This window comes from Gavialis gangeticus, unplaced genomic scaffold (assembly GCF_001723915.1).
Source record: "Gavialis gangeticus isolate Ggan-Ray unplaced genomic scaffold, GavGan_comp1, whole genome shotgun sequence".
NCBI classification, from domain to species: domain Eukaryota; kingdom Metazoa; phylum Chordata; order Crocodylia; family Gavialidae; genus Gavialis; species Gavialis gangeticus.
The window spans coordinates 122,794,517-122,807,098 of record NW_017729024.1 but is presented as its reverse complement, the minus strand read 5'-3'; the positions used below and the strand labels follow the sequence as shown (position 1 = coordinate 122,807,098).

Sequence of the window (12,582 nt, the reverse complement as noted above, 5' to 3'; positions counted from 1 at the left end):
AGCAAAAATGGAGTGAATATTTCAATTTCAGTGCCTTGTATGACAATCTGATATGATTGTTACTGACCAATCTCTCCTGGTTATCTTTCCTACACCTATATTTATTTAGGCTTCAGGCTCGAATTGCTCACAGAATCCAGGAACTGGAGAATTTGCCTGGCTCTTTGCCCCCTGACCTGCGAACCAAAGCTACAGTGGAGCTGAAGGCACTTAGGTTACTGAATTTCCAGCGCCAGGTAATGTTTATGATCACAGGCAAATGTGGTTTGTTACAGTATGGGATGTGTTGGCAAGAGGTATGTACAAAAGTACTGAGCTTCGATTTATTCTCATGTGGAAACTCCTCTTTAAATGGGGAGAAAAATACCTCCTTTTTACAGAAGCATTAAACTTGTTCAGTATTTACTTATACTACTGAAGATGTATTTTTTTTCTTTCTCTTTCCTCTTCTCACTCTGTACACTTAATGAACTCTAGGTCTGTGATATAGTCTTCCATTGAGTTAATGGTGAGGGCCCAAACTGAGATCAAAGAGGACAACAGGATAGGCTGTGAGATTGCAAGGTCATGTTCTAGCACAAATCATAATACATACCCCCTTTTATGATACTCTTGAACCTAGTGGCTCAGGTTTTTCAGAGAACCAATGGCATGCTCTTAGTGGTATGCATTGTTTTCTGTATTCCTTGCAGAAAGTCCTTTTATCAAAATGCTGGTCCTGGCATGTAGGCTGTGAAAATTGACGCCTAATGAGTGTGTCTACAATACAAGAGAAATCTTGGCTGCATGCAGGTATATGATTGTCACAAAGAGGCTTGGCAGTGCCATACCTTTTGGGGCCTTTGCTATTTGGCTTACCCAGCTGAGCCAAGAATAGCAGAAATGGGATTTGGCAGTGCAAGCAAAATCGGTTCCTGGAGAAAATATATAGGACTAGCATTGTTTAAGTGTACTGTGTGATGTGAATCCTTCTTGCTGCCTCTGTGGTCAGGCCTCCTCAGAAGCCAGGTTTCAGAAATGGCCTGCTGCTTATGCTGAGCATGTATGACTTTGGCCATACCCTTCCTACCTTTAACTTTCTACTTCCTTTCCTGTTCATGATGCTTATCCTGTTTCTTAGTGTGGATGAGCTCAACTAAGTTTATTACCAGTACTAAAAGTATACAGAACACCCAGTACTTCCATGTGCTGCTGGAATTGCTTTACATCTTGGTTGGGACCCTTTCATGTTCAACATCACCTGTAAAGGAAGGAGGAATAGGATGTCTCACTTTTAAACACTAATATAGGAAAAGAACATTTCTTGAAGCCTCACTGTGGAGCTGCAGAATTTAATTCAGTTCACACCTTTGCATAAAAAGAGAAAAATGCTACAGATTGTCTGTTAAAGAGGACATTGATCTTGTTGCAGCTTAAGAGTACAGGGCCTGTGTTTCAAAGGCATTAATGAAAAGTGAAAGAGATGAGGGAGGCTAGGGGTCTCATGAACAGTTAACTTTCTATTTTGTTATACTGCATTCATGTTCTTCAATGTATGTAAAATGCTGTTGTTTTTAAGTTTTCTTTTCTCACTGGTAGCTAAGACAAGAGGTGGTAGCTTGCATGCGTCGTGATACAACATTGGAGACAGCGCTAAATTCCAAAGCCTACAAGCGCAGCAAGCGACAGACTCTGAGGGAAGCCCGCATGACAGAAAAGCTTGAGAAACAGCAGAAAATAGAGCAAGAGAGAAAGCGCAGACAGAAGCACCAGGTATTTTAATCACTGCTCTTTCAACATTAACATTTGAGACCTGAGAAATACTATTTGAATGTTAGACCTCACTTCACCTGGCCAGTTGTTTTGATTTTATACTTTTGGGAACTCTCTACTACACCATACTGTAAGGAAAGAGTCTAGTCTAGAATTTTGACATTTCTGGTGTTAAATCCTGTGGTCTTTCAGTTAGAACATTTTGTTTCTCTGAGCCAATATATTTATTTTCTTTTTATAGGAATATCTGAACAGTATATTGCAGCATGCTAAAGATTTCAAGGAATATCACCGGTCAGTGGCTGGGAAAATTCAGAAACTTTCTAAAGCCGTGGCAACCTGGCATGCCAACACTGAGCGTGAACAGAAGAAAGAAACTGAAAGAATTGAGAAAGAAAGAATGAGAAGACTCATGGTAAGAAGGGGCGTTTTGTAACTTGGCTGGAAAGACGGAATGTTGCACTCTTCAAATACGGCAGCCAAAATTTGTTTAGCTAAGATAAAGCTCAGTTTAATATCTGATAGGCACATTCAGGTGCCTGCTCTGATCCAGTAGGTTTTAACTAATTTAAGCCTAAACCTTCTGGAAAGCTAGCTGTACATATTTTATGGTGGCAATAGTGGTTTTGACCTTGCCTAAACTTTTCCCGTGTGGTTTCAATAATATATTTATCATGTCATCCTTGTCTACATTACTTAGTGTCTAATTAATACCGGTCAAAGCATGACACCCTAGCCACTCTTGTATAAAATCACTAAAATACCTAATTTTTCCTGTCAAAGTTTTTGGTTTTTTTTGTAACAGTGCAAGAACATTACAGTTTTAATATTCACCATGTAAAGACCATGCAGTTTCTAACTTTAGCATTTTAGTTCCAGAAACCACCACCAATTTTCTGATTTTTTGTAGCAGTCCTCAGGACCTTGATTTGACAATGCTTTGTATGCCAAAAAAGTTGTTTGCAATGTAACTTGTGTATAGAAAAGCTAAAGGAAATTAAGTGCTTTTTCAATAGAAGTTTGTCCCCTTTCTCACATTCTTACCTCTGGTCTGCCCTGATTTTTTTTTTTTCATATATAATTGTTTTTATTTAACTATAAATTTCCAGGAAATGCTGTAGGTGTTTAATGACCCTTTCAGTGGTTGGCAGAGTTAATATGCCTTTAATTCCCAGGGCTTTCCTTGGACAGAGTTACCTGTGGTGCTCTTCCTCTTCTCTCTGTCCTTGCCATCTCATACAGTATTTACAGTAGCCTCCCACATGACCATGTCCCTTCTGAGTACTGTGGAAAATAGTACGTTTTGGAACATAGTTACTAACAACTGTTAACTAATATTCTAAATAGTACTTTGCACCTAAATAGGCAGGGCAAGTGGAGGAGCTGATCATGGTTATCACTCAGGAGAACATTTATCTTAATACTTGCACTAAACTTGTAACTTTTCAGAATTCTCTTTAAAAACTAAGTTCACCGAAATCTACAAATAGTATATGTAGTTGCAGAGTAAAATAGTTAACCACTAGTTTATACTTAATTCAGTAACAATGCTTCTTGCATCTATGCCAGCATACCAAGGCACAGAAGTGAGTAGAGATTGATATACTTCCTTTGAGGCACAACACCGGTAAAAAAGCAGTTTAATATCGAAAGGTGAGTGCTGAGGAGGGCAAAACCTCAGTCCATGTCCAAAAAAATAAAAGTGAACGACTTGCTTAGGAAAAGATGAGACACTTTGACTCCAGGGGTTTCCTCAAGGTTATGTTCTAGCCTGCATTAAAGAAAACCTTTATGCTACTGAGAATTGGAGACGGTTGCTAGCTGCTCAGGCTGTTAATTATCAAAAGTAAAATATGCATATTAATGGGTAATCTTGCTGCTTTAAAAATATTTTTAATCACAACATGGATGACTTGATGTCAGTCCAGGGGATTATATGTTAGGGGAACATAGTTCCCCATAGTGTACTACTAATAAAAGTGAGGTGCATTGTGCCATCTGGGTGCTGTCTTAGTCATGCACAGATCCACTCGTTACTCCCAAGGCCACATACCGTAATGACTAGGAAACAGCTTTGTTTTCAAAGATATGGCATCTGAGGGCCATCTTCAGTTGGGTTTTGCAGTCAGCAGCACTTCAAGTATTACTGCCCCCCTGCTCTCTAAATGTACCATTACATTGTGGGGAGAAGGCACTGCATGTTGAGTACATTATGTTGTTTTCTCCCTTGAAATTTAGTCCAGTTCATTGGTATGTTTGTTATAACCTTTACTGAAAATTAACTGTATAAGCCAAGAAGCTGACCTTTTTTAAAATAAACTGATTGAAATGTGTCTTCTCCCCTGACAGGCCATATCTACTGTAGGAAAAACGGTCATGGCTAAAAGCAGGTTAGCTTACCTATTTACCAGAACACTTTAAACAGGTTAGCCAGACTTAATTAAACACAGGCATGGTGGCTGTATGCTGCAGTATTGGTTAATGTTGGTATACAGTGCATGTGTGAGTCCATGGAGCAGAGAGTATGGCATTCCTTAAGAGGACACTGTCAAGATAAAGATCATATATGTGAAGGATGTACCTTAGGTGGTTTACATTTAAAGGCTGTAAAATAATTTTTTGACTCTTCCACTGCTAGTGTCCTAACTTGGCCACTGGACTGGGATAGTTTACTTTTGAGTTTTTGTCTGCTGCCAAAACTTCGGTATGTTTTGTTTCTCCAAAAATGTTGTGGTTTGTTTATATGTTCAAATATACTGTTTAAAACTCTTTGACAAAACCAAATGGAAATAATTTGAAGGTACTGCACAATGTTGTGAAGTATCTGGCCAGTCTAACGTTTGCATAATGATTCTATCTTTGTAGTACAATATTTTGGAACACAGAAGGAATATTTCCATGCTGTATCATGCTACCTCTGAAAAATACACTTTCTGAAATACCCCTGAGGACACAGGAGTTGCCAGACTGAATCAGACCTAGGGTCCACTTATTCCAGTCCCCTGTCTCTGACAGTGGTCAGTGCCAGATGTTGCAGAGGACCATGGGGAAAAAAATCCACAGTATGCTGAGGTTGAAGAGTGGGTCCACTAGATATTCTTCTCTAAATCCCTTATAACTACATTATTTACATGGGGAAAATGAGGCATCCAGCCCCCTTTAACTTGCTGTGAGAGTTGGGCACATAGCTGCACTTTACATCTTTGAAAAAAATCCCTAAAAAGTCCCTAAATTTTCCAAGACCTCAGTCTATCTGGTATATTATATTGCATACATTTTCTTTCTCCCTGCCTATCTCTGTTATAGAACGTTCTTCAATTAAGTACCTAAAAAATGGAAATAGAAAATATTTGGCCTATGTGTCTACAATTCTAATGCTATTGGTGCCTTGTTTTCTCTGTTGAATGTCTGTCATGAACATTCTCTTCCTTGCATTGCTAGGCTGAGGATGAAGAAGGCTACCGTAAACTGATTGACCAGAAGAAAGACCGACGTCTGGCATACTTGCTGCAGCAGACTGACGAATATGTGGCTAACCTAACTAGTCTGGTGTGGGAGCACAAGCAGGCACAAGCAGCCAAAGAGAAGAAGAAGAGGAGGAGAAGAAAGAAGGCAAGTGTAAAACTGAGCTACAACTAACATCTTTTTTTTGCCCTGCCCTTCAGTATAACTCTTGGCAGATAAAACTCTTTGCAGTAACCTTACACAGATCGGGGTGCCTGAAATCTTATACACTACAGAACGACTAACAATAAATGAGTTTTTAATTACCTACCTCCCCCCACCACACAAGATCTGCCATAAGAAATGATATTAGGGCTGTGCAAAATGGCACCATTTCGTTTTGCCTTGAGTTTTGGTGGTTCAAGGGAACAGTGTTTCGTCTCAAATGTCATTTAGACTCAAAACAGCTGTTCTGTTCTGTCAAAACAGAAAGGCTGTTTTGACACTGTTTCAAGTTTTGCTCCAGATGGAAAGTCGGCTCAGCTGGGCTCACTTCCCATCCCCAGTGCTACATCATGCCAGGGGCGGACGCAGCCTAGTGGGGCTGCTTCCCTGACCCCTACGCTAGAGCACACCGTGAACTAGCACAGGGCACTGGGGCACGATGTAGCACAAGGCGCCAGGAAACAGCCCCACTGGGCTGCCTCCTGCCCCCGGCGTGATCTAGCATGGGGGATAGGGGAAGCAGCTCCACTGGGGCTGCCTCCTGCCCCCTGCCAGATCTTGCGCTGGGGATGGGAAGTCAGCCCAGCTGGACTGACTTCCCATCCCCGACCTACTGTCAAAACATTTCAACTTTCAAAACGTTTCGACCAGCCTCGTTTTGTTTTGAGGTTATTTCGGCGGCCTTTGTTTCATTACGATTTTGCTGTTTCGACCTTGAAATTGGTCAAAACAGTGTCAGAACGAAATGGCCGGCAAAATTTTGTACAGCCCTAAATGATATGGCTTATGCTATAAAAAGAGTAAATTAAGCTTGCTAAACTTCTGCATTCATAGCTCCATAGATTGGAAGGGAAAGCACATGATCAACTGATAAACATCCTCTAGGCAAGAATTGTTAGCCTACTTTGAAGTAGAAATAAAGCCTGTGGCCATATCTGAAAGAGCACGGATGTATGGTTCCCTGGGGCACTTTGGCACGTGGCAAGTTACCCCAGAGGTGGTAGGGGAGGCTGAGCCCAGCACTGTGCTGGCCCCAACAGCCTTATCTGGGGTCCTGGGGGCTTTTCAGGGCTGCAGCCATCATGATCCTGTCAAGTGGACCCTGGACGGCAGCTGCAGCATAGCTCCTGGCAGTCCGGCTCCATTTTTCAGCAGCTCAAGCTGCCCGAGTGTACGCTGTTCCGTTTTTGGGTTTGTTTTTTTTCTTCCGTGGATTTTTTGACCCCCTGGAAGGTTGGTTTATAAAATTGTAACAAAATATCTGTCATGCTGGATTAGAACATTTGATTATTATATTGACTAATCTGCTATTAGCTGTGGCCGTTGTGCTTCAGAGATGTTCCAAAAACATTTCCATGGAGCACCAAGGCGATTACACGGTGTTTGCTTTTGGTGGCATAAAATGTGAAGTCTTCTGGATACCTGCAGTGAGTCTGTTAATCCTCTGAACATCTATCTTGATATCCAGATTCTAAACTCAGCTCAGTACATACTCAGTTTTTAGGACCTGTGGGCATAACCAGGGAGAGATTGCTTTGCTCAAGTCCACTTTGTATTTATAGGCAACTGAAAATACAGCTCACTGCCTGCATTCTTACCGTTTAGTTTAAGCTTTTTGAAAATCCATATGGATCTTATGAAATACTCTTTGTCTGTCAGAGTGCATATGGTTGGGAGTTAAACCAATGCCATTTGTGTAGAGAAAGTGTAATGCTATTCATTCTGCACCATGCCAGTGTTGATGGTGTTAGGTTTGCAGATGACAAGTAATTTGCTGGAACATGTGACTAGCATACTTCTTTCAGAGAGAGAAACTAAATAGCTTGAGGTTACCCAGGACATTAGCAGTGGCACAGTGAACTGAACCCAAGTCTCCCAGACTCTAGGTCAATACATTTACCACTAGGGCATTCCTCCTCCTGTAGTTTAATGTTGTAAGAGAAATACTTGTTAAATAATAGCTTAATATTAGCGTGTCTCCTGAATTCTTTCTGTACTTTGGAGGATGAATAAGAGGACTCTACTGGTGATTTCCATTGCTATTTTTCATGTTATAATTCATCTTAGCATGAGCAGGAAGTAATAATAGCTACATTTCTCATTTGTCTGGTTGTATGTAAACAAAAAGTGCACCAGCTAGTTTTTCCAGCATTTTAATCATGTAGATTTTGAAATCATAGACAATTAGGGTTGGAAGTGACCTCAGGAGGTCATCTGGTCCAACCTCCTGCTCAAAGCAGGACCATCTCCAACTAGATTATTCCAGCCAGGGTGAGTGAGACCTTAAACACCTCCAAGGATGGAGATCCTACCACCTCTCTAGGAAACCCATTCCAGTGCTTTACCACTTCCTTCTGTCATTGAGACCATTACTCCTTGTTCTTTCATCTGAGAACAGTCTAACTGGATCCTCTTTGGAACCACCCTTCAGGTAGTTAAAGGTTACTGTTGGTTCCCCCCTCAGTCTTCTCTTCTGGAAACTAAATAAGCCCAGTTCCCTCAGCCTCTCCTCATAAATCATGTGCCCCAGTCCCCAAACCATTTTTGTAGCCCTCCACTGGACTCTTTTTCTTGTCCAAATACTTTCTGTAGTATGGTCCCCAAAGCTGGACACAGTACTTCAGATGTGGCCTCAACAGTACTGAATAGAGAGGAATAATTACTTCCCTTGATCTGCTGGCAATGCTTCTACTAAAGCAGCCCAGTATGCTGTTAACCTTCTTGGCAACAAGAGCACACTGTTGATTTGTATCTAATTTATTGCCCACTGTAACCTCCAGGTCATATTCTTCAGAGGTGCTGCTTAGCCAGTTGGTCCCAAGCCTGTAATGGTGTATGGGATTCTTCTGTCCTAAGTGCAGGACTTTGCACTTGTCCTTATTGAACTGCATGAGATTTCTTTTGGCCCAATCCTCCAATTTGCTAGGTCACTCTGAATCTTAGACTTACCCTCCAGCATATCTACTACTTCCTCCAGCTTGGTGTCATCTGTGAACTTGCTGAGGGTGCACTCCATCCCATCTTCCAGATTGTTAATGAATATAATGAACAAAAACAGCCCTGGAACTGACCCCTGTGGCACTCCACTTCATACTGGCTGCCAGCTAGACCTCAAGCCCTTGATCACTACCCATTGAGCCCGATGATCCAGCCAGCTTTCTGTCCACCTTACAGTCCATTCATCCAACCCATACTTCCTTAGCTTGCTTGTGAGAATGTTGTGGGAGACTGTATCAAAAGCCTTGCTCAAGTCATATCATATCCAGTGCTTTCCCTGCATCCACAGAACCAGTCGTCTCATCATAGAAGGCAGTCAGTCGGGTTGGTCAGGCATGACTTGCCCTTGGTGGATCCATACTGACTGTTCCTGATCATTATCTTCTTCTCTAAGTGCTTAGAAATAGATTCCTTGAGGACCTGCTCCACAATTTTTCCAGGGACTGAAGTGAGGCTGATTGGTCTGTAGTTCCCTTGATCCTCCCACTTCCCTATCTAAAGATGGGAACTATGTTTGCCCTTTTCCAATCATCTGGGACCTCCCCCTGATTGCCTTCTGTTTTTCTAGATACAGAAAATAGATTTTATGTTTAAAAAAGCAAAGTTTTTGGGCTTGCTGGCCCCACATAGGGAAATCAGGACCTAGAAATGATTATAGTAAAGCAAAAAGTTTTGTTAAGGACCAGCCTGTTACCACTTCTCGCACTTACTTCCTAAATAAGGAAGAGAGGGGAAATCAGCTGAAGCTGGAATGCCAAAGGAGCAGAAAACTCCTGTGATCTAAGAGACCAACAAGCTTTATAAGCCATGGGCTGGAACAACTCAGCTTCAGTCTGGCACAGGCTGGTTTTCTTTAATGTTGTCATCAGCAGGGACAGGTTTGTCAGTGCAGTGATCAGGCAGCTGGGAGCTGTCCCCATGCAGCCACCACTCCCCAGCCCCATACTCCCTGGTTGGGGTATGAGTGCAGCTTCTAGTAGGAAGGGAGCTGCACTGGGCCAGGGAGCTGGAAGCTGTACCCAGTCCAATTGCCCATGCTTCCCACCCTGCTGCTCCCTGCTGCAGCATGGGCACAGCTTCTACCTGGTAGGGAACTGACCTGGGGCCAGGCAGCTGGAACCTGTGTCTGCACTGTGGCCACTTCTACCACCCTCCCTTTCCTTCCTCCCTCCCGCCCCCCCACCTAGCAGGTGCAGCTTCCAGCTACCTGGGCATAGTTCAGCTCCTCACTACCCAGCCCTGTTGTTGGTAAATCCAGTGGTTCCACAGGGTGGATCTGGCCTGAAGGACATATGTTGCTGACTCATGATCTAAGAAGTTGGACAGCTGTCAGTGGAGATGTTCCTGGGAGGAGGGCCATACTTGATACCCATCTTGCTGGGGTCATCTGACCCCAGTGGTCTTTCTTGCCCAAGTGAAGGGGGGCTGGACCTGATGATCTGTAAGCTCCCTTCCAGCACCTAAATGCTATGAAACTATGAATACTAAAGGCCACAGGTCATGGAGGGGCTTCTCCATGGATGGAATGACTGAACAGTGATGGAACACTGTGAGGAGGATACAGATAAAGGGGTTTGTGGAGGAGGTAGGAAGAGGCCCAGGGAGTGCAGCATAGAGGGCTGAGTGAGGCTGACCTGGTCTATCCTTATAGCTGTGCAGGGCTGTCCATTGGGACACAGTGGAGTAGGACGGGCTTGAGTTCTCATGCCTCAAACCCATGAGACAAACCTAAAAGGGACAGATTTGCTGCTTTGTGGGACACAGTGTCACAGATTAGGTTGTAGACGGAATGGATAGAGTGGTTGAGAGATGCTGGAAAAAATTTCTATTAACTTCCCAAACAGGGAGACCACAAACTGTGACTCAGTGAAATGAGGGGGATGGAGGACCCCACCTCTTTTCTACAAACACCCTAAGTACAGCAGTAAATACAGTAAAAGCCCTGTTTTCCAGCATGAGTGTGGAATGGGGGATGCCGGTAATCTAAAAATGCTGGTGACCTAGAATCATAGAAAATCAGAGTTGGAAGGGACCTCAGGAGGTCATCTAGTCCAACCCCCACATGTGGGTTTTGCCTCTAATGCCCTAAGTTATCACTATGTAGGAAATTCAAGCCGTCCTCTGCTATTTGGCTCTTGTTGTCCAGATCTGTGCTGCTGTCCAACCACTGTTCTGCTTCTCTTTATTGACTTCAATACTGCTATGACGGCAGTGGGTGTTATGATGCAGTTCTCAACAACGAAGACTGTAAAATGGGTCTCTTGGAAAGCTAGGGGACTTGAAACCTCCAGTGTGGGGTAAGAACAGGAACTCCCCTGGGAGCCCCATGAGTAAGGGTGGTAGTGAAAGGATCACCAAGAATTCTTTTTTTTTTAATATATAGCTAAGATGCTGCATGCTTAAGGGACATCCATGCCCCTGTACATGAGCTTTGAGGCACTACATGCTAGCACTACAGCTTTTCAAGGAGGTATTTAAAAAAGAAAAACCTTTCAGTCTGAGGCACAGGGGTTTCTGGCCAGATGTGGAGTGGGGGGAGGGGAATGGTGGCCACATGGGGGGGTTGGGAGCGGTGACGGCAACCATATACAGCATGGCGGCAGTGCAAGGTGGTGGATGGCAGTGGTGGCTGCCGCATGTGAGTTTTCCCCCCCACCCTGCGTTCAGCCGGCCAACTGGAAATTCCAGTTAATAGAAATGCCAGTTAGTAAAATGCTGGATAACAGGGCTTTAACTGTACCAAGAAATAATAAATGGGCAGCGTTAAGAATGACTGACTTCAAAAGTTCTCCCTTTTTTCCTATGCCCATCTGAAGGTCAGCTGCATCTTTTAAGAATACAATTCTAACACAAAGGGCGCACAGCATGCAAAATAAGGAGGTAGTTTCTTAAAAATCAGATGTTGGAGTATTTGTCCAAATTATCAGCAAAAGCAGTGTTTGATTTAACACACCTAGTTCTCCTTAAAGATAGCACACCTATGTTTTGTGTAACTGCATAATCATTAACTAAATCTTCTTTGGTATTTCTGTTGACGCTCCCTTGCATCATTTGTCTGTGCATGGAACTATTCTAGTACCCTTCTTAGAATATATCCATGCTAGAAATTAGAGAGTCTCCTAATGATGTCAATACCAACATGAGTTCTTAATATTGAAAAGTAGTGTAAAAGGAGGCCATAATACGTGGTGCTATGTATTCTGCCCAGCCTATTAGGGAAAGAAAAAATGTTGGTATAAGCCTAAGCTTATCATCTGCAGCGTCTGAGGCTGCTGAGCTATGCCATCAAGCAATTTTTGTTCATCTGTCAGGGAGATATTAGCAAAAACAAATATGCCTAGTGTGTGCTATGATTTATACTGATATGAATTAATTTGTTGCTTAACTGTGAACTTTAGTCACCCAGCAAGTTGTTATTGTAGCTTTCTTTCTCAGTCACAAGCATTGGACCTCTGCTCTTCTGTTACCTAATCCATGTAAAATACAGCTTAATCTATTTAAAAATATAATTATGTGTTCTGGCCTTACATAGGAGCAGATGAGAGAGTCCTTAAGATTTGCTGCTAAGGGTGAGCACTGATGAAGTGGATGGTGCAGAAGTACCTCTCTTCTGGCTAGCATCACTCTGTATAATTAGGAAATGAATTCTATTTACCCAAGAGACCAAACTAGTTACAAAGAAAGCATTTTTGCTGTTGGGTAAATAGGGCTTGGGGTTTTTTTCTGGTTACAATTCTGCACTTGGTGGAAACAGCTCCTTTTGAATTGCTTTAGTCTTTTGTACAATTGCATAACTGGGCCATTCATTTTCAGTGGAGATCTCTCTTGCACAAGCCTGAGATTTTTGCCACCTCATGAGAGGAGGTATAAGGTCTGTGGCTAATCTACTGTACAAGAGATCAGAGAAACAGAAAAATAGGGCTAGAAAGGCTCTTCAGAGGTCATCTAGTCCCACCCTGCTTAAGGCTAAACCATCCCAAACAATTGTTTGTCTGATATGCACTTACACTTCCAGTCATGGAGATTCCACTATCTCACTGGAATCAGTAGAAGTTCCTGTGTATAGCATCCATGATTCAAGACTCATTTGAGGTTTCTCACATGCTTCATGAACAAAGTTAGTGTAGAGAGCATTCAAAATATGTCTTCAGTACTTAGCATACA

At 42.6% G+C, this 12,582-nt stretch overlaps 1 protein-coding gene across 2 annotated transcripts in view; it reads left to right on the top strand.

Annotated features, from left to right (window-relative positions):
- SMARCA2 (SWI/SNF related, matrix associated, actin dependent regulator of chromatin, subfamily a, member 2) overlaps positions 1-12,582 on the top strand; it is a 223,346-nt gene that overhangs the window by 66,706 nt on the left and 144,058 nt on the right. For both annotated transcript variants that reach the window (XM_019517644.1, XM_019517646.1), the window contains 4 exons: positions 110-236; positions 1,579-1,752; positions 1,994-2,167; positions 5,194-5,364. In XM_019517644.1, the coding sequence (XP_019373189.1) occupies positions 110-236; positions 1,579-1,752; positions 1,994-2,167; positions 5,194-5,364 (646 nt within the window). The remainder of the gene's footprint in view (positions 1-109; positions 237-1,578; positions 1,753-1,993; positions 2,168-5,193; positions 5,365-12,582) is intronic.